This window comes from Limanda limanda, chromosome 17 (assembly GCF_963576545.1).
Source record: "Limanda limanda chromosome 17, fLimLim1.1, whole genome shotgun sequence".
NCBI classification, from domain to species: domain Eukaryota; kingdom Metazoa; phylum Chordata; class Actinopteri; order Pleuronectiformes; family Pleuronectidae; genus Limanda; species Limanda limanda.
The window spans coordinates 11,720,609-11,740,952 of record NC_083652.1 but is presented as its reverse complement, the minus strand read 5'-3'; the positions used below and the strand labels follow the sequence as shown (position 1 = coordinate 11,740,952).

The 20,344-nt window shown below is 46.3% G+C and overlaps 1 protein-coding gene across 1 annotated transcript; it reads right to left on the bottom strand.

Moving 5' to 3' along the window:
* Nucleotides 1-2,138: 2,138 nt before the first annotated feature.
* LOC133022720 (neurabin-2-like) lies at nt 2,139-19,032 on the bottom strand. Its single transcript, XM_061089603.1, has 15 exons — nt 18,956-19,032; nt 15,532-15,927; nt 14,956-15,164; nt 14,486-14,866; nt 13,688-14,368; nt 7,919-8,051; nt 7,030-7,150; nt 6,420-6,524; nt 6,047-6,182; nt 5,357-5,500; nt 5,098-5,151; nt 4,808-4,939; nt 4,527-4,624; nt 4,335-4,431; nt 2,139-3,832 (listed from the first exon to the last, which is right to left on the bottom strand). Exons 2-15 carry the CDS (start codon nt 15,851-15,853, stop codon nt 3,776-3,778), a joined length of 2,670 nt encoding a protein of 889 aa, XP_060945586.1. The 5' UTR covers nt 15,854-15,927; nt 18,956-19,032; the 3' UTR covers nt 2,139-3,775.
* Nucleotides 19,033-20,344: the final 1,312 nt, after the last annotated feature.

Here is a 20,344-nt window from a genome sequence, read left to right as displayed (position 1 = left end):
CAGGGCAGAACATCTTCCACCCTGAGCTTCAACCAGTAGAAAAGAACCAATCACCTCGATGCACTTCTGACCAGGAAGCTCATCAACACCACCTAATGAGGAGCTGACAGTAGAACCCGTGGGACAGGCTACTCACGACAATCATTATCCTTAACCCTTCAGCAAGGCACTAAACCCTCTCACTTCCAAAAGACAGCTCCCAGAATGCAAAGCAAGGGAAAGAGTGGAGTTTAATAAATAATTCAAACATGAGGTGGGGACGTGTGCCAGGCATCGACCCGTCTTCAGTCTGTAGCAGTGACCTGCTGCAGTGCTACAATCTGTCAGTCGTCTGTGTGTAATCACCGGGAAGCTCCTGAAACACGCGACATCCTCATTGTGTGTTTGATGCAGCTCTGAGCGATGGATCACAACTGTACAGTCAGCGACCGCTACACACACACACACGCGTCCGAAGGCTTTGAAAAAGGCAAAAGCAGCAAGTTAACTAGCTAAGGTCACCATAACGAGACAGAGGGGTCACCGAGGTCAGATCATAAAGCCAGAGTGACCTCCGCTGGATTTGGTTATTAAACAGCAACTATACAGCTCACGTTGGTTTAAAATAGATAAAACTGTAACAGAACTAATAAAAATACTTGTGGCTGACTTTCATTACTTTAAAAACGTTCTCTCCCTCTGGACGCCTCGTTTCCATCCGACCGGACGACACGTGACACACTGCGAGTTCTGATTCTAAATTTTTAAGCTTTCAAATTACACAATTTAAATGTATTTCAATAACATGATCTGCTGTCAGCATATTCTGGAGTTATTTTGTGTTTGCAGGATATTAAAATGTGATGTGATTATTTTCAGGGGAGGTTTCGACCTGGACAGAGTTTAGAGTTTAGTTAACAGCTCTGTTCTTTGAGATCGATGCTAAAAGCAGGAAACTATGATGATCAGCAGGTTTCAAGTTTACCGTGTTCTCCTTTAGCATGAAAACATTCAACAAACAATACTAACAGACGTCCACTGGAACATTCACGAACAAAAAAGTCCTGGAGTCATTCACATCTGTCCCCTGTCAACATTTGTAGGAAAAACTTCAGCCGTAGATCTTGTGATATTTCAGTTTGGACCGACCGAGTTACATCGTCATCTGTAGAACTCGGTCACAAGCTCTGCTGAGACGAATAACTCGCACTGCGAAATATCATGTTTCTGTGAAAAGCACGAAGCTGGAGAAGTTCTAGAAGTTGGCGCTCCGTCACAGGATGTGACCTCAGAATCACGACGACACGACACAGCAGCAAAACACACAACTGGCCCCTTTCAGAACTGTGTATAAGTTACACACACTGTCGGACTGAGCACCATTTACCATCTACACACAACTGGGAACCTCATCAACCACTGGATCAAATATATAAACTACTGCAGAAGCTAAACTCGACCCCTAATGGTCCATCTTCCTTCTGTTGTTGGGAAACTGGATCCGTTTATCAATCACCTTTTCCACTGGAGAGTTGAGACAATCTGAAGCATTTTTAACAACTTTCTGTCTGTTGTGGTTTTAAATTCATCCGATTCGCCTGATCAGAGAGAAATCTGTGTACGATAAAACCTTGTGATCCGACGTTTAACCACAACACAGCGTGATCGTATTCAACCGAAATTCGGACGATACGTGAGGAACAATGTAGAATCTACTTCACTTTTACATTTTATTATTAAGTGGTTGAACAAAATAAATTTGATCTAAATCTTAAAATATATGTGAAGTTTAGTGTAGATATTTCTTAAAGTTGATTGTACTCATTGTTTTTCAATAATTTAAAATATATGTAGGGTTCAACAGCACATTTAACTCAGTGAAACATGTGACATGTGTAATCTCTACTCTCTATGTCATTTATGTACAAATACTGATTGTTAGTGTCAAATATTTTCTATAATACTTTCTTTCATGACAATAGAATTTGATGCATCTGGCCGTTGGGATGAATTATCACAGATAAATACATGTCCTGTGAAACTAGATCGAATATTGGAATAATACTCTAGTTGATTAACATCAGCTACTGATCTTCTGCATTTCAACTTCATTTCAATTTTATGAATAAGGGAAAAGACAATGTCTGAATATTAAAATTGAAATACCACAAAATGTATAGCTGCAAAATATGATATAATATTTGACTGTCAGACTGAATGTGGTGTGATGGCAAAAACTCGATTTCACTTGATTTGTTTATTTTAAGGTTCAAAATAATTCAAGCGTCCAATGTCCACAAATACCTGGTTGCTATTATGAGTTAATATCAGTAATAATTCATTTCAGTAATATTAGTAAAAGGAAACAGAAACACTGTTTGAGGTCATGAAGACAACACTGACAAATTCTATCATAATGACATTTCATTATGTTTCCTGCAGCATATTAAAGTGAAAAAGAGAATACTGTTAATTGAATTGTTATCAGAACTCTGATGATCAATATCTGACTCAGAAACACTATGGTTAGGAACATTTGGCCCCGCCCACTTACGTTTATCTCAACCAATGAGAGTTTTTCTGCCTCAGTAAACGTTTGAACAATTGACTCGGAGAAGTTCTCTGAATGTGGGAGTTCAGAGAATGTTCTCGGTCGACCCTGGAACCCGAGCTCGGGACATCGCCTCAGAATAATAGACCCAACGTATTCTGGTTGTTGAAGCAAATTTCCAAAAAGAGAAAGCGATGTTTTCCTGCACCAACTCAGGAATGTGGTCCACGGCGACAGTTGAGCTCAGGACGTTGGAGTGCATGTAAACTCACAGATAAACACCAACTAATATACAGAAGCTCTAGAAGCACATGTAAGACTATTCACACCCTGTCTGCCGCTCGTGTGGATAGAAAGAGATGAAACGCACTGAATCTGGGAAACTGAACCTTCTGCAACGTGCTCATTCGCTCACAGGTCCACCTCACACGCAGCATCACACCCACTGAATTGCTTTAGCCGTTTAAACACTTTTAAATACACGTATAGAATATGTACAAACAGTACGCCACCAGGTCACAGTCCTGCCTGATTCCTTCCATCACTCCCAGAGAAATAGAAAAACGAGTTCTGTCGCTTCCCAGCTTCTGTCACCGATCAGAAACACATCGGCTGGTTTGTTCCATAGTTCCCTCGGTGGTGGCTATTTCCTTTTGAAGAGTTTTCATCGTGGTTCATCCCGACGACAGAGGCTCCGCTCCAGGATTAGAGTTTTTAAAAATGAGGTGGTCACTTCTCCTCGCAGTTATGAAACAACACTCGTGTCCTCTTCAGGAGAATCTTCAGCCGCCTGGTTCACAAGCAGCACGACGACGACGACCACGTGACCTTCGTCCTTTTCCACCTTCCGTCATCTTCCTCTCACTCACGTGCTCTGCCACTGTATAAAGCACTTTGTGACAAGCCTGGTTATGAAAAGCGCTTTTTAAAAATGAATTGAAATGGAGCCCGGTGACATGATGAGGACGTGATAAAAAGCAAATCATCCATAAATTAAGTACAAGCTGCTGAATGTGGTTTTCTGTGTTGATCGCCAGGTGGACACACAAGGAGGATTGTGGGTAATACCGATGGTGCGTTCGGGGATTGGTTACTGACAGATGAGAAGCTGCGTCTTTCCTCCCCCCCCTGTCGTTCCCTGTCTGTGCAGTAATTGGTTGATTGGAATGAGATACACCCCCTGTCAGGATGAAGGCAGAGACCCTCCTCTTCCCTCACAGGAGGGAGGGAGCGAGCAGCAGCAGTTTAGGAGGTTTTGGGCGGCGTCTTCAAAGCGTCCACTTTGGTCTCCAAGTCTGAAATCTGAAACAGCAAAGTGAAGGATGAGTCAGTATATTTAACTCTGCAGATTTTCAACCTGGTTTGTTAAAATATCGATATCATAAGATGAGGAATGTTTATTTTCCCACTGTGATGCCAGGACTGAGAAATAATCCATCATCTCTCTGCCAGTGACTTAAAAGTCTTCATCTGGCCTTGTTTTAATAATAATAATAATTTTAATAATAACAAGAAGACAATAATGTGGAAGAAAACTATATTGAAAATGTATTAAATGAGCTCCTGCAGAGGAACTGCAGTGTACGGAGGAGGAAGAGGACGTCACTGCCAAGAGTGAAGAGGCACCGTTAAAACGAGAAGTGATGAAGCCTCAGGGAAGAACCACAAGTCAGCGTTCGGGTTCTTTAAAAGTCTACTGCAGTATTTATGATCCAGAGAGACACCAGATCAAGATCAGACTTTAATGTAAATAAAATAAAGATTAATGGGAAGAGGTGGGTCTTTATATTTGAGTGAAATTGACCTTTTCCTGCAGGTTGTCTGTCTCTTCTTTGTGCGTCGCCTCGCTCTCGTCTTCTGCCCGACGCTGAGCTGTCTCCTTCTTCAGGTGCTCAATCTCCCTGCAACACAAACACACACACACAAACACAGACACACACTTGAGTTGTGGGTTAATTTACACTTCTCAAAGCTTTATTGTTTTGTCCGTCCGTACTTCTGCTGGTACTCTTTGATCAGTCTCTTGGCTTTGCTGTACTTCCTCTCTAGGGTTTGGTACTGAGACTGGGTTTCCTTTAGGTGTTCATCCACTGCCTGAAAACACACACACACACACACACAAACACACACAGTCAGTGAAAGTAAACAATTCATTTATTTAGATTGTTAATGATTCTGTTCTGTCACATGAAATATGTATTAGTTGTGCTTTTCCAAACCAGCTCATCCATGAAGCTTCCACCCGGCATTCACCTCCTTCCTTCTCTAACTAGTTACCTTGCACAGGGACTGCGCCTCCATCCAGTATCCCTCCAGCTTCTCCATCCTCTCTTTGCTGTCCCGGATGTTTTGCTCCAGCTGAGCTCGCTCCATCCGCCAACGCAACTTGTCCTGCTCCGCGTGAGCCAGCTGGAGGAGAGGGAGCGTCAGTGTGGGAGGGAGGGGGAGGAGCGTGGGAGGCAGAGCGAGTGTTAAGTCATCGTTCAGCCACAAAAAGAACTGACGTCACGCTCGTGCACATTCTCCTCTGCAATAGAAGCTGGATATTTGAGGGTTCGTGTTCTTACCTTCCTCTTCAGCAGCTGGATCTCCGCCTGCGTTACTGCGTGTTTAATCTGGAGCTGCAGACAGGGGGGGGGGGGGATAAGACCCAGATAGAAGTCAGCGACCGATAAACTACAAGTGGAATTAATGAATAAAATAACTAAAAAGGACTGATCGGGGGATGACGACACGTAGGAACAAGATAATAAGTTGTGGCCACGAGTTATGAATCTGTTCCTTAATGACAAGACCCAGCAAAAATACATATACTCATATATATACCTCCTTGAATTTGTGGGCCAGCTTCTCCGGGTCCATTTCCTCAGGAGACATCATGTCCTGGTTCTCCGCCAGGTCGAAAACCTCGATGGAGTTTGGAAACACGGGACTCATCTCCTCCTCCTCGTCTGTGGCATATTCACCCGTCTGCAGAGAGACCAGAGGAGAAGGACAATGAATCTGTGCAGTACCTTATTAATGTGAAGTTTGTATAAGAATGATTTGTGCATTGTGTATTCGCTTTCCTGAGCAGCAGAGATTAAGTAGAATGACAACAGGCCCCTTATGAAATAACTTTAAAATTCAATCTCAAGATCCATGAATTATTATCTAAGAAATCAAGGAAAGGCTCCATCTCACAGTAGCTTCTGTCTTTGTGCCAAACACTCTGACATGTGCACATGAGTTTAAATCAACCGAGGGTCCTGACTCCTGAGCCGAGAGACGGCCCCTGAAAAGTGTCTGATTATGTTCGTCCAAAGCAACGAAAATTCTGTGAGAGAATTCTTTAAAATCAACAATTTCTATTTTATGTTTATGCTCTCAAACAGTCTGTTACCCTCTCTGACCACAAGATGGAGAAGCTGGACCAAGTTTGAAGCTTCAGGCCACGTGGTGACATACAGACGACATTTTGTTACACACACACACACACACACACTGTGTTGTGTGTATGTCAGACTTGCAGTGTACCTCTTCATCCTCGTCCATGTACTGTTTGTATCTCTGCTCCATCATGTCCCTCTGCCACCTCTCCTGCTCAAGAGTCTGCTGGATCAGCTGAGCCACCTCGCTCTGCTCGCCCGGCTTCTCCCGGCCAATCACAAACCTGGAAAACAACCAACATAAAGGTAACAGACCTGAAAACATCCGATATCCATCGTGCAAGTTAAACACGCAACACAGAGCAGCCGTGAACCTAAAAATAACGTTATTTTGCTCAAAAGGCTTAAAAACGGCAAAGCTGAAAACTAATTTATATCACAAATCTGCAATAAACAAGCAGCTTCCACACCTTTATAAATACATGTGTGTGTGTGTGTGTGTGTGTGTGTGTGTGACAGACCTGACGGTGCCGGTGGTGTTGCGGAGGACGGAGGCAGCGAAGCTCTGAGTGACGCCGACCAGGCTGGTTCCATCAACCTCCACGATCAGATCATTCACCAGAATCCTTCACCAGAGAAAACGCACATGTGGAGACACACATGGTTATTTTCTATGACCGACACGTGGTGATGAACATGACAATCACACACAATGATCCCTGAGGATTTCAGAGGAAAGGACGTCGGGAAGCAGGAGCGCGTTCACTACATCTTTACTGGCTATACTAGCCCCATGCACAGACTTTACATATTCTCTTTTATACTTATATATATATATTTTAGTTTTCTTGTTTGTTTTTAATATATATATATATATCTTTTTGTACTATCCACTCCAGCAGCACAAGAACACTTTCATACTGACACTGACTCCTCACATGTGACTGAGGGTTATTTACTGTTAATAAAGTTTCTCTGGTAGTTTGACTTTGAGGGTGAAGAACAGAGGATGAGACAAACTGTGATTGGTGAACATGGGCTGTACAAATCAGATGTGATTGATTTCTACACACAGAGCAGGAGTGTGTAGCCGTGTTTGTGTCCCCAGAGGAAGACGGTGTGTGTGTGTACCTGTTGTCCCTCTGTGCGGCTCCGCCCTCTGTCACCGTCTTGACGAAGATCCCAAGTTTCTCCAGCCCCATGTCGGCTCCGGCCCCCATTCCTATGATGCTGATGCCCAGGCCGTCGCTGTCTGAGACACATACACACACACAACATGGATATTAAACATGAATATATTCATCTGCGTTTTGAATCACTGTGGATATACATCGTTATACATCTGATGTGTATTCATTTTTACTTTATTCATAATGTAACCCTGCTCAACCAATAAATAAGACTTTTAAACTCCTCTGAACTGCAATAACTCCACCAAACCAGCACCCTGGCATATTTGAATATGTGCACTACTGCACAATTGCACTATTGTTGTTTTATGTTTCTCTTCATCTGTAAAGATATATATTTAGATATATATATTTTATTTTCTATTTTAAATTTTTGATATTCTATTTTATTCTATTTTATTTTTTTGGTTGTAATTGTTTGAGCATTGCTTAAAGAGAGCCTGTGACCCAAGTATTTCATTGCCAGCGACTGCTTCATGTTATCTCTGTGCATTTGACAATAAAAATCTTGAATCTTGAATCTCCATTAGTTATTCAAAGCAGCTGAACACTCGTCAGTATTGTGGCTGTTCTGCTTTAAGAGCAGCTGTCATGGAGGGTTGCTGGTTCAAATCCACGTCCTCCTAGCTGCTAATTAGGCTAATCTGCGCTAAATTCAATCCCATCAAGGGATTATGGAGCCGAGGCAGACAGACAGTGTAAACGTCCGCGAGCAGCGCCCGGTCAGTGTGTGTGTGTGTGGTTTTCATAAGAGGCTTGACTGAGTGACTCTCAAAGATTCTAAAAATGTGTGTCTGTGTGTGCGTGTGTGTCTCTGTGTGTATTTGTACCTTTCTCCAGCTCAACAGGAAATAGATCCAGCTTCTCGACTCTCTTCTCCAGCTCGTACTCGGCCGAGGCGGCCATCGGATCCACGTCATCGTTACGTCGGTCGTAGTCCTCGTTGGAGTAGGTGGTGAAGACCTGAAGACAGGGCAAAGGTCAAAGGTGCAACGCTCTTGAGGATGTCCAGGACCTGCTTCTCTATTTACAGTAGAACACTGAGAAGGTTCCCTGAGGAGCTCCTTCATGAAGGTCTCACAAAGAAAAACAATGAAATATTGATATTACATTATTCCTTCCATATTTAAAATCATAGATGTTAAACATGAGAACAGTCTGGTTATATGCAGATTATTTCAGTTAATCGTGTGCAGAGGAACAACTTATTTCATGAAGTTCCAGCAACAACAAAGACAGTTACATACACTTCCCATGTCTTATAATGACATCATGACATGTCCTCAGTGTAAGAGCTTCGACACCAGCACTGTCGGCTTGGCAACACATCTGCAAACCACCACAACCCCACGCTGACAGCTACACTTTCAAAACTCCTCCATCAGCTGCTCTGCACCATCAGAGAGAAGGAACACAAGGTCCTAAACCAACTGAATTCAAACATGAGTCTTTTTCATTATTCCAGAATATATTGCACAAAAATTATAAAAACATCACTTGGTTCTTATTGTCTCTCAGGGCGTTTTACTGTACGAGTCACGTGCACTCATGAACACGCACTTCTCTACATGCACGTTTTCTATCACACATCTGCACGGCTGTCAGGGGCAATTTGGACGTTCAGCATCTTGCTAGCACCTCAGTATCAGACTGGAACCTTCAGGTTGGTGGACGACCCTCTTTACCCCCCAAGGCACAGATCTGTGCATGTTACATAAGTGCAGGATATAAACACAAGACTTTCCTGCCGCTCTTACGAGACAGATTCACTAAGGACACTTCCTTCCTTCCATCCTTTCTCCTGCTCTCGATCTGGCCCCTCCCCCCCTCCACCCCCCGGCTCTAGAAGGTCAGCTGCCTGTCGCCCCGCTGACCATCTCTGGGATCACATGACCCGTTTCCTTGACAACCACAGGCTTGCCCAGTGTGACTTTGGCACGGGAACCGATTTGCTCTCTCTCTCAGTCCCTGTCTGGCAGATATGCTAATATGTGATAGCATGTGTGTGTGTATGTGTGTGTGTGTGTGTGTGTGTGTGTGTGTGTGTGTGTGTGTGTGTGTGTGTGTGGAGGTGTGTGTGTGTGCGTGTGTGTGTTAGTGTGAGACAGATATACAGACAGGGCCCGAGGCTGTAATGTGTAGGAGGTGCTTTTTACAGTATTATTTATATTCCCCTCAAAGTTACAGACACACACAGACACACACACAGGGGGAGTGATTGTTAAACTCCTTCCTGTTGTCATATTTCCTTCCTGTTGAGTAACTTTAAAGTGTGTGTGTGTGTGTCACAGTCTGAGATCTGTGTGTTTCATTTGAAACCAATGAAAGTGAATTACTTATAAGCTGTTCCTGTTATTTACATTTAAAAATATCAATGAATCATAATTATTCTCAGATCATTTGTAAAGTTAGATGAAGCATCTTTTTCCATGATTTCTATGTTCAGATTTAAGATAGAAATGTGTTTAACTGTGTGTTTAAGAGGCGGGACTCAAACCAGGAACCTTCTTGCAGTGACGTGCTGGTGATAATCACTGCTCCACCGTGCGCCCTTAGTTCAAACAACTAACCGAGATTTGTTCATTTTAAAGGAGGTGAAACGTCAAGAGCACTTCTTTGTTTGGCTGCAGTAAAGTTCTTCATTATAGAAAAGAACTTCATCATAATGGATATGAAATAAACGCTGACTGGTTATTGAAAGCCAGGCTCAGCAAGTCAGGCCAGTTTGAAGGTGTCAAGTTTACAGGGAGGAGAAATTCACAAAGTCACAAGGTCTTCCACTTTTATTGCAACAATAATGTGCATTTTATTTTGCCGGGGGGGAGGGCAGCTGGGCTCATGTGACGCTCTAGAATGAATCAGTTTGAGACAGACTGTCCCTTAACTCCCCCCCCGCCCATCCACCTGGCCCCCGGCTCCTGCCCAGCATGACACAGACCACCAGAAAAACATGATCATCGAAATGAAACTTCTCTTGAGACACGATTTAAATTAATAAATTGATTTGAGTGTCACTAAATGTTGTGTGACTCTTTCCCTAAAGGCTCCGTGCAGCATATATAACATGAATATAATAAATCACTGTTTATTGACTCACATGAGCAGGACACGGGCTTTAATGACTCCCCCCCCCCCCCCTCAAACCAGGACACCTGAGTGGACTGGATCCAAACACAAGACACAATAACCCTCATGGCTTGGACCTGATGCTGCCTCCTAAAATTGACATCCACTGCATAATCTGGCCAATCAGGAGCCAGCTGAAGGGAAGCCGCGCCCCAGCAGCAAAAGCTGAGCGGCCGCTCTGAACTCCTGTTGTGTGTTTGTTCCTGACCTGTTGTGTGTTTGTCCCTGCAGGTTGTGTCTCTACTGGAGGCCTCAGTGAATCACAACCAATCACACGCATCCAACAGAACTCCGATCATCACGCTGACAGATGCATTTTGGGATCAGGAGTCGTTTCCAGTTTTGATTGGTAGACACAACTTTGAGTTTTGGACTTTTGATAACACAAAGCTACTTTGATGATATCAGTCAATAGACACTCACACAACCTTTTTTGTTTTAGTAGAGCTCATTCATCCCCACCACGTTCTATTTCCTGGTTTTGGAGTTTTCATGTGTTTGTCACTGTTGGATTGAATATTTCATAAATGTGAAGCAATTACAAATAGATATATAAATTAACATTATTCTGTTCGACTTCTGCAAAAGTAAATTATAATATAATTCTACATTTATTCATGCACCTGCTAAATTTCACCAGGTCCAGACGAGCATCTTGTACAATTACACACTTTACTGAAACCAGAGGTGTGCGTTGAATATGTTGTGTTTTGACTCACACTAACAGGCAGGACTCGCTCTAAAGCAGATTAAAATAAGTTCTGACAGACACCAACATATATATACATTGGATCATATATCTGCTGGAGACGTCTTTGGGCGTTGGCGCTCACTGGGTTATAATTTGGCCGTGCTGAGAGAGCAGTGGAGGAAAGATTCTCACGACTTGATGTCTGGTTACCAACCGGATTCAACTGTCGTGGAAATCCACACGTGTTCAGATAACTGGGGTCAGATTGTCACAAAGGCTACTTTCCTGTTTCTGTTGACATCGCCTGAACTCTGCTTGGCATTCGCTCGGTGTCCACACTGCTCCGGAGCCTTAGAGGCGTCTGTGATGTCTGTTGTCACAACTGTTGCTTCTGGTCTGTAGCCCGTTTTTTTCTGCAAATGACAGTCGACTACTTCCTGTTTACACCTGCACACACGTGCCCAGGGTCTGTGAGTGGTCATGTGATGTGTTTAAAGGCGTGTGAATATGAACAAGATAAAAACTACGGATACGGAGCCAAAAGAGTGGCTGGAGCTTGTTTGAAAACATCGAAGTCGAAAGGACGCAGCGTCTGTCGTGTGAAATCCGGTGAGTTTCCTTTAAACTCTTCAGTCTGGATCAGGTGCATCACAGAAATACACACACCAGGGGGGGTTTCCTCCCAACAAAGGTCTGCTCTGTGATTCTTGTGACTCCCGTGTGTGTGTGTGTTCTTTTTTTCCCCAAGGGAAACAAACACACCCTGCCACATTCCAACCACCTGACAGAGGTACACTTGTACTACACAACTGAGCGTGTGTGTGTGAGCTGAAGACAGATGCAGGACCGAGCATCAGGTTCTCTCCAGCCTGTGATCGATCCATGATCACTTCCCCGTGTTCATGCAGAACCGACATGTCAGCTCCTCAGCAGCTTCAGGCGTCGAGGTCAGAGGTCAGAGGTCGGAACTCTCCTGGCGACCTTCTGCGTGATGAAGGGACTCGTGACGTTAAAGCAGCAATAAGCAACCAGTTTTGAGGCTTAACACCAGACGTGTCGGGACAGAGAGGCTGTTGACTCGGTGGTTCTGTTCCCTGCAGCAAAACATGTCTCTGAACATGCAACACAAGCTCCTGGTCTCAGGGCTTCGCCGCCGCTGGAAGCTAACCAATGATCCATATAAATATAAATATGAAATCACTGTGATGTGCATGAAGACCGTTTCAACACGAGGATTCAGACTCTTCTGCTTCGCCTGCCCTGAGGCTGTGTGTCCTCACAGCGTGAAATATGGCGCTTTGAGAAAACACCTGTATCCTCTATGTGACTCCAGTCCAGACCTGTTCAATTTATGACATCACTGCTTCAAGAAACAACAAACAACTTCTCTAACATCGAGGCTAAATCCTTACTTTGGTTACCCTCTGGTTAATGGACGACCCTCTCTACCTCCTGAGCCACAGCCACCAGTGATTTCTTTCTGTGACTTGACAAAAAGGTTATTTGAGATATGATCCAACCCTGGCAGCAGCGTCAGAAAGGTCCCTGGTGAAAGTGGGTCGGGCGTCAGGGTGAGACCGAGGCTCAGTGTCGAACATGTGGCTGTAAAGTGAGGCTCAGTGTGTGTTGCACGGCGCTGGCAGTGAGAGGAGCCGCTGAAGATGAGGCAGATAAAGAAGTGAAGGAGGCGGCGGCAGGAAGTGTGATCGTACTTCAGAGCAGCAGCCAGAAAACAGCAGAATCATTCTGACTCAAACATCCAGAGACAGACTCGTTATCTTCACTTTAACTTCAATTACTAGGACTTCTCTGAACCTATCACACATACACACTGATGATAAAACCTCTCCATCAGGTGCTACAGCCGTATAGCTGCTCCGACATCGGCAGTGAACTGCAGCAGTTACCTTCAGTGGATCGGCCACGGGCCTCAGATCCACTTTTAGCTGCACTGTGGCCACAGAGGTCAGTGGTTAAACGTCTCAAGGTTCAAGAAAATGAGAAGAATTCAGTTTCGACCTCACGTTTGGCCTCGCTCCACCACGTACATGAGCGGACATGACGGGTGTGATCCCCACTGTCTACACACACACACACACAGACACACACTGCTGTAAGACGTCTCAGGCTCTCTCCTCACGCTCAACGCTGTTGCTCGGGCTGAATGCTTGTTCCATCGCTGCATGTTGAGACTTGTTTCACCATCCACTGGGTTCAACCAGCTGACTGCTGCAGTGAGGGGGTGTGCAGGAGAAACGAGCCATACAGTATAAAGAGAGCTTCTGCTAAACACACACACACACACACACACACACACACACACACACACACACACACACACACACACACACACACACACACACACACACACACACACACACACACACACACACACACACACACACACACACACACACACACACACACACACACACACACAGAGCTACAGTCAGCAGGATTCACTGTGGCGAAATTTGCGTGCGAGCGCTGTTAAAGAAGGAGGAAGTCAGCGAGGCTTCTCAGTCATTTCGGTCTCTTCTGTCACAGTTTAGTTTCTATGTGGATAGTTGAACACATCCTCATGAGAAGCTTCACCAACGTCGAAAGGAACTGATCATTAAAGCTTCATTAACTGATTTGACTCGGCAGCTGTGAAACTTACCATCACCTCCGATGTATCAACAAATCTATATCTATAGTGTTCTACAGTCTCTGAGGTCTACAGTCCTAAAGGGAGCAATGATATCTGAGGAAATGCATTGTAGAAAAATGCAGAACTCACCTTGATTGGCTGAATGCTAAACTGAATCTTCCTATTGGACGGTGGAGGCTCCTCCTCCTCGGGGAGGCCTGCGATCTCTGAACAACTGGACTCGGGCTGATACGGCTCCTCGTCTTCCTCTTCCTCATCGTCCAGTTGGCTCCCCCCAGAGTCCTCCTCCCCAAGTCCGCTGTATGCACTGATATCCACCAGGTCTCCCTCCGAGTAATCCTCCTTCCTCGAGCCATCATCGTCGTTCTCCTCCTCTTCCTCCTCTTCTTCCTCCTCCTCACCCCTCCTCTCAGAGTCCGCTCCTTGCTCCTTCGAGGTGGGAGAAGAACCTGGAGGCTCTTTTTCTCCATTTTCCAGCGAGGCGTGAACCTCGGCCAGCACCAGCCTGGCTCCGGCCTCGGACCCCTCGGTGGTCCCGTCCAGGTGGTCAGCTGGAGGCTCCCGGTCTGGAGCCGCCGCCGTGCTCGAGCCCCGGGCTTCAGTCCCTGTTGGCCCCGCCTCCACGCCTGGTTGGGCCTCTGAGGAGGAAGAGGAGGATGTGACAGCCGCTGAGGAGGAGGAGGAGACGGAGAGCTGGTCTCCTGACTGTCTGGACCCATCCTTCTCCTCGCTGGTCACAACTCCTTCTGATCGCTCTGCGTCTCCTGCCCTCTCCTCGGGGGGCTCCTTCCCCGGGGGCAACGACTTTACCTGAGAGAAAGAGAGAGAGCGAGAAAATCAGCTCCTCTGGTTTATGCAAATTAACAAACTTCCTTTTCTGATTTCCTGCATTTTTTTTTTTTTAAAAGGTAAACACATCCCCCCCACCTTCCTGCCGACAGCCTCTCCTCTTGCCGGAGGTTTGGGCTTCGGTGCCAGGGCAGGTGCTGACCGGCGCTGGGGGGGGGTGGGATCGCCGGGCGGCTCCACCTTCTCGAACACGGCACTGAGCTGGCTTACGGTCGGGCTGACGGCGTCCCCGGGCCCGACTGAGGCCGCAGCCGCGGGAATACTACATGGAGCGGGAGCGGGAGGAGGAGGTGGAGTTGGAGTGGGAGGTGGAGCTGGAGCGGAGGGAGGGGGGTCGTCCAGTCGGTCCAGAGCCTCAACGGAGCCGTTAAAGCGAGCCACCACATCCAGCCGGCTGCCCTGGAAACCCGAAGCTCGCTCCTTCTTCAGCAGGATCCGGTTCGTGGCCGCTTGCTTCTCCTGGAGGAAACACAAAGACTCAGGTTCTGATTTCAGGCCGACAAATAAGTACACAAACATCTACACGACAAAGATACACCCATTCTGACCTGTAGAGTGCGCTGCTCGAAGATCCTCCTGGTCTCCTGCAGTTTGGTGAAGCCCACGGAGGAGCTCTCGCCTTCACCTCCTGGTTTGTGGTCAAACCGGTTGACCTTCTCCGAGACGGTGCCTCCCAGTTTGAGCAGGGCGCTGTGGTCCACGTTCTCGTTGAGGCTGGAGGCGCGAGGCAGCGACAGCTTCACCGCCTGGTCTGCACCTGAGAGGGAAGGGGTCAAAAGGTCGCTGGTATGATTTCGGTTGCTTCTAACACTTGTGCTGACACGGTACAGATCAAGATGAGAAGAGCTGAAGCTGGAGCGCAGGAGATCTGAGCACAAGCAGGATGTACGAGTGCAGGGGTTTGAATGAGAGCTTCACTAAATCTGAACGTGAAATCAATACTTCCTAATCTCAAACTGAAAGTTCTGCAGAGAAACTGGATCCAAATGACGGCAGTGCCCATATATGGGACGTTTTAAACAGTGAAATTAAGTTGGAACAGGTTCAAGCAAATAGTTATTGATCGTCTCCATATTCTTTAAGTTCTACTTCTCCTAACATGGTTTGTTTTCAAAGCTCCGTACCGATCAGTTTGGCTCCTTCCTCCTCGTCTCCAGGCGACTGCATCTGCATGAACATGTTCTTGATGCGGTGAACGTTGGATCCGTATCTCCGGCCTCTCCCGGTCGGGCGCGGCAAGGGGGCGGGCTTCGAGGCCGGGTCTGACCCCCCGTTGGCGGCATTGTTGAGGTGGTCGGTGGCCTTCTTCAGAGCCGCCAGCCCCGCCTCGTAGGCGTTGCGATGGGGGGAGGGACTCCGCAGGTTCGAGCTCCCGCTTCCCCCCCCGCTGCTCCCCCCGGACGCTCCAGTGCCCCCCGTGGCCGACGGGCGCTCAGTCTTCATCATGTTGGGTCGATCAGATGCCTCCTGAGGAACGGGACGAGGAAGACAGCATCCTGGAGCTGTTTGACGGTCGCCTCCTGAAACACAGACACAGATCAATCGTTTAGATCATTTTCCATAAGGACTAATCAATAACAGATCCTCAGGAGGAGTTCCGGGACAACAAATATGAAGTCTCGACACGTCAAACTTCACCACGTGATTTTTGTTTGGATTGTTGGCGAAACGGACAAAACTACTTTCAAGGATATATGAAAATAAATGGTTTATTAAATGAGACAGAGGCGGACACAGCCTCCAGCACACTGTGGGATTCCTGTGAGAATTCGCAGCTGAGGTGTGAAGGTTCCTGCTGTCGTTTGACTTCCATTAACACAATTATACAACATGTAGCTCAACACTTGTCGACACAAACACAGTCGGAATATGTTGGTTCCTCCAATTTGAATAAGACAAACACTAAAGTCCGATTCTCCACTGCTCTGCAATGCACGATGTCGACATTAATTATGGCTGGTGTTGGTCCTTATCAACTGGAACAATCAGAAGCTCTTCAACACAACATTGCCCCAAACAGACTGGTACACAACAGTGAATCTGTCAATACACACACATCCTCCATTGGGACGATCGAGTGGAGTGAGGATGTTCAACCTTCACTTCAACATGGACCATGTTATAAATCATGAAACTTTTGTGATGTGGCACAGTTTTATAAAATCTTTTACACCAAAACTAACGGATAAACGCAGGTTTTTCTAACGCAGGTAAATCCGCATAAAAAAGGCGATTGAATCCATTCACATGGCAGATATAAGCCAGATGTAAGTGAGTTTTAACCAATAGAAAAAAGGCTTTGCCATCAACGTTCAAATTCAAAAAGCAGCTGGTATAGTTTCCCTAATGTTGGATAAACGTGTTAAACTTTTGTTGTTTGAATAAATCAACTGTTTTTCTCTGACTTTGTAAAAACCTGCTCCAACAAGACGAATGAAACTCTGCTGGTGTCGGTGTCATTAGCTACAAACACAAACATGCATCGAGCTGAAAGTGGATGAAACAAGTCAGATCATGTTTGTGTTTATCTGGTAACGTACGTTCATTACTTCCATGGCAACGTCAACACACTGGATGTTGAACTGAATCCTAAAATAAAAAGCTGAAGAATTAAAACAGCACATGCTGAAAGGCATCCTGGGTAATGTAGGAAAGGTCGAACCAGTTCCTGCCTGACCCCCCCGCTGACTCCAGATGGCACCGTTGACCACGGGAGGACAGACGCACAAACACAGACACACACATACTGCAGCCGCTGTACGTCTTGTGACACTGTTGCCAAATAGTCGATCATCGCACAATGGTCATGGGAACAGACGCCTAAAGAATCTCTCTCTCACACACACACACACAGATACACACACACACACACACAGATACACACACAAACACACTACAATCTGAAATAAAAACATCACAACACAACTGCACCAACCATCTTCATCCTCACCTCCAGCACTTGTGTCGTTGTCTTATCTCTAACATCAAGATACGTGTTTGACTCGGAGTCATGTTAGTTATGAGGAACTGAAAACGAGTTTTCAATACACAGTATCCACAAAAAAAACTTCTAGTACTTGTAAAACCAAACGGAGCTCATAGTACTTTGCCCTAAACACCTCAGAGAAACACAGACTGAGCTCAAAGGAAATACTTTATAACATTTCTATACAAAACACTACAGTGAAAGTGTTTATAAAGTTCATAATCAGCATTTATTATCATATTTTGTATCCTGCTGTCTCCCTCATAGTGAGCTGCCTGCTGCTGTAACAACCTGGTGTGTGGATCAATAAAGTTTGATCTGATAAACAAGTGTGTAGAACAGCTTTCTCACACAACTGCATGGAAACATCACCGGAAACCTTCATGTGTCAGAAAGATGCTGAGAAACTAGTGCGTGCATTTACATGACATGTGAGGATGCGTGACATGACCTTCATCACACATGTCACACCAATCACATATGTCTTTGTGTGTCTGTGTGTGTTTGTGTGTGTGTGGTCAGCACGTGACCCGCTGCAGCTCCACATGCACTGGTTCATATGCTGAGTGATAATAATCCTCATGGCTGCAGCATCTCCTGCGTCACTGCTCCACAGAGGAAACGTTATAACAACGACTGCATCTGTTCACATGCACAATCCCTGCATCTGTGCACGCTGCTGGCCGGGCCTCGTGCAAAGGTCCACACACACACACACACACACACACACACACACACACACACACACACACAGACACACACTGAGGCTGCTGGCGAGAGAGAGGCTTTGTTGGCATATCCTCCATCTGCTGCCTTCTCCAGACCCCCATCCAAAAACAGCCTTTTTTGGAGGGTGATGCTTTTCTAGCGTGTATGTTCAAGAATAACATCACATCTAACACATGTTGTGAGTCGTTGTGTTGTGGTGAATCATTCGGCGCGTGTATTATAGATGAAGGATTGTTTACTACATTAAAAGGCCCATGTGTTTGTGTGGCTCGCGTGTTGTCCCGTCATTAGCCCAACGTCACAATACACTCGAGCTGAGCGCTGTGCTCGCAGGGATTATTGGATTTTAATTTGAATGAAGCAAAGCCTGATTAATAATTAATGAGCCTAATTATACAAAAGACCCAGAGGAATGCGAATCGCTGTGAATTTACGGCCTTCGATGTGTTTACCTCTGCGGGGAAGCACGGGAATCTAAAACAACCGGATTTACAATGGGGTTCTGCGTGGGGTTCTTTCCGGAGACGAGCGGGCGGTTATCGGGGGTTTTGTCCCGGTTCCGGTGGATCGTGTCGGTCACATCCAGCGCATACTGCCGGTGACTCGCTCGAGCCGGAGCGAGCCGAGCTGGACCGAGTCACCCGCAGGTCCGGGACCCGCAGGCCGGCGGATGGCTCTCCAGGCCCGGCTGCTGCTGCCACCGCGCCGCGCCGCTTCCTGGAGCCTCACACCCGGACACACTGAACCAGAGGAGCCGGAGAAAAACCCGGAGGAGCCGGGAGAAGAAGCCGGAGGAGCCGGGGCTCCGTACGGCCTCTGCCCGTCTCTCCTACCTTGAGTCGAGGGTTGGAAACTGTCCGGTGCCCGTTAGGATCCGAGGTGGAGAAGCTCCATTGTCCTGCAGCTGCTGATTCCTCCTCCAGAGGGAGAACTCACACTGAGAGTCTGCTCCTCCCTCTTCCTCTCCTCCACCTCCTCCACCTCTTCTGCTCCTCCCTCATCGGCTCTCATCCCTCCCTCTTCCTCTCCTCCTCCTCCTCCTCATCCTCCTCCTCCTCCTCCTCCTCCTCCTCCTCTTCCTCCTCCTCCTCCTCCTCCTCCTCCTTCTCCTTCTCCTTCTCCTCCTCCTCCTCCTCCTCCTCCTCCTCCTCCTTTTCCTCCTCCATCCCTCCTCTCCTCTCCTCTTCTCCTCCTCTCCCTCTCCTCCTCGTCCTCCAGTTCCTGTTCCTCTCCTCCTCCTCCTGTTCCTCTCCTCCTCCCTCCTCCTCTGTTTTACTCCATCCCTCTTCTCCTCATCTTCTCCTTCTCTTCCTCTCCTCCTATTCCTCTCCTCTCCTCCTCTGTTTTCCTCCATCCTTCCTCTTCTCCTCCTCTTCTCCTCTTCATCTCCTCCTCCTCTTGCTCCTCCCCCCCTCTATGTTTTCCTCCATCCTTCCTCTTCTCCTCCTCTTCATCTCCTCCTCTTCCTCCTGTTTCTCTCTCCTCCTCCTCCTCTGCTCCTCCCTAATCCTCTGTTTTCCTCCATCCCTCCTCTTCTTCTCCTCTTCATCTCCTCCTCCTTCTCCTCCTCCTCCTCCTCTGTTTTCCTCCATCCCTCCTCTCTTCCTCTTCTCCTCCCCTTCTCCTCCTCTTCTGCTTCTTATTGCTTTAACCTTTTATAAACAGTCTGAGGTTCAGAGTGAAGTTAGTAAACTTTGTGTTCATCCTTCCTGGTTCATCTGCACTAAAGCTGTTATAGTCAAGAATATAATTTGCTTCATTTCATGTGTTTTATAAATAAGTTTGAATGATTTACTCCTGTTATCTTCTTTTTCGTGTACTAGTGCAGCGCTCGTTATAAACCTGTCAGCTTGTCGTAAAGGAACCGAAGCTACGTGAGGATTGTTCTATCTTTTGTCATTTATTTTATTTAATTTCACTTCAATGTTAAAGTGGCACCTTGCGAGACATCAGAGTTTAAGGTATGTCAATTTTTTTACTAGATCTCAACCCAGAGAATATTTATTTGTTTGAAATAATTTATTAAATATATACATTTCTTTCTTGTATTGTAGACATTGATCAGATTCACTCACTGGGTGAACTCTCTCTCTTTCCCTGATCCGCTGTCTCAAGGTGTTTGTCAGCGGCCTTTCAGGGACTCACGTGGAGATTAGGCGACCTCTGCTGGCCAGACCAAGTAAAAGCAAATGTGCAAGTGTTGCAGCTTTTTATTTTTCTGT

Coding starts and splice junctions, on each gene's coding strand:
- LOC133022720 (XM_061089603.1), bottom strand. CDS start 15,853: ATGATGAAGACTGAGCGCCCGTCGGCCACGGGGGGCACTGGAGCGTCC. Junction 8,052..13,687: donor TTAGCATTCAGCCAATCAAG/GTGAGTTCTGCA, acceptor CCCTGTCTTCAG/GTCTTCACCACCTACTCCAA. Junction 5,152..5,356: donor TGGCCCACAAATTCAAGGAG/GTATATATATGA, acceptor CCCTGTCTGCAG/CTCCAGATTAAACACGCAGT.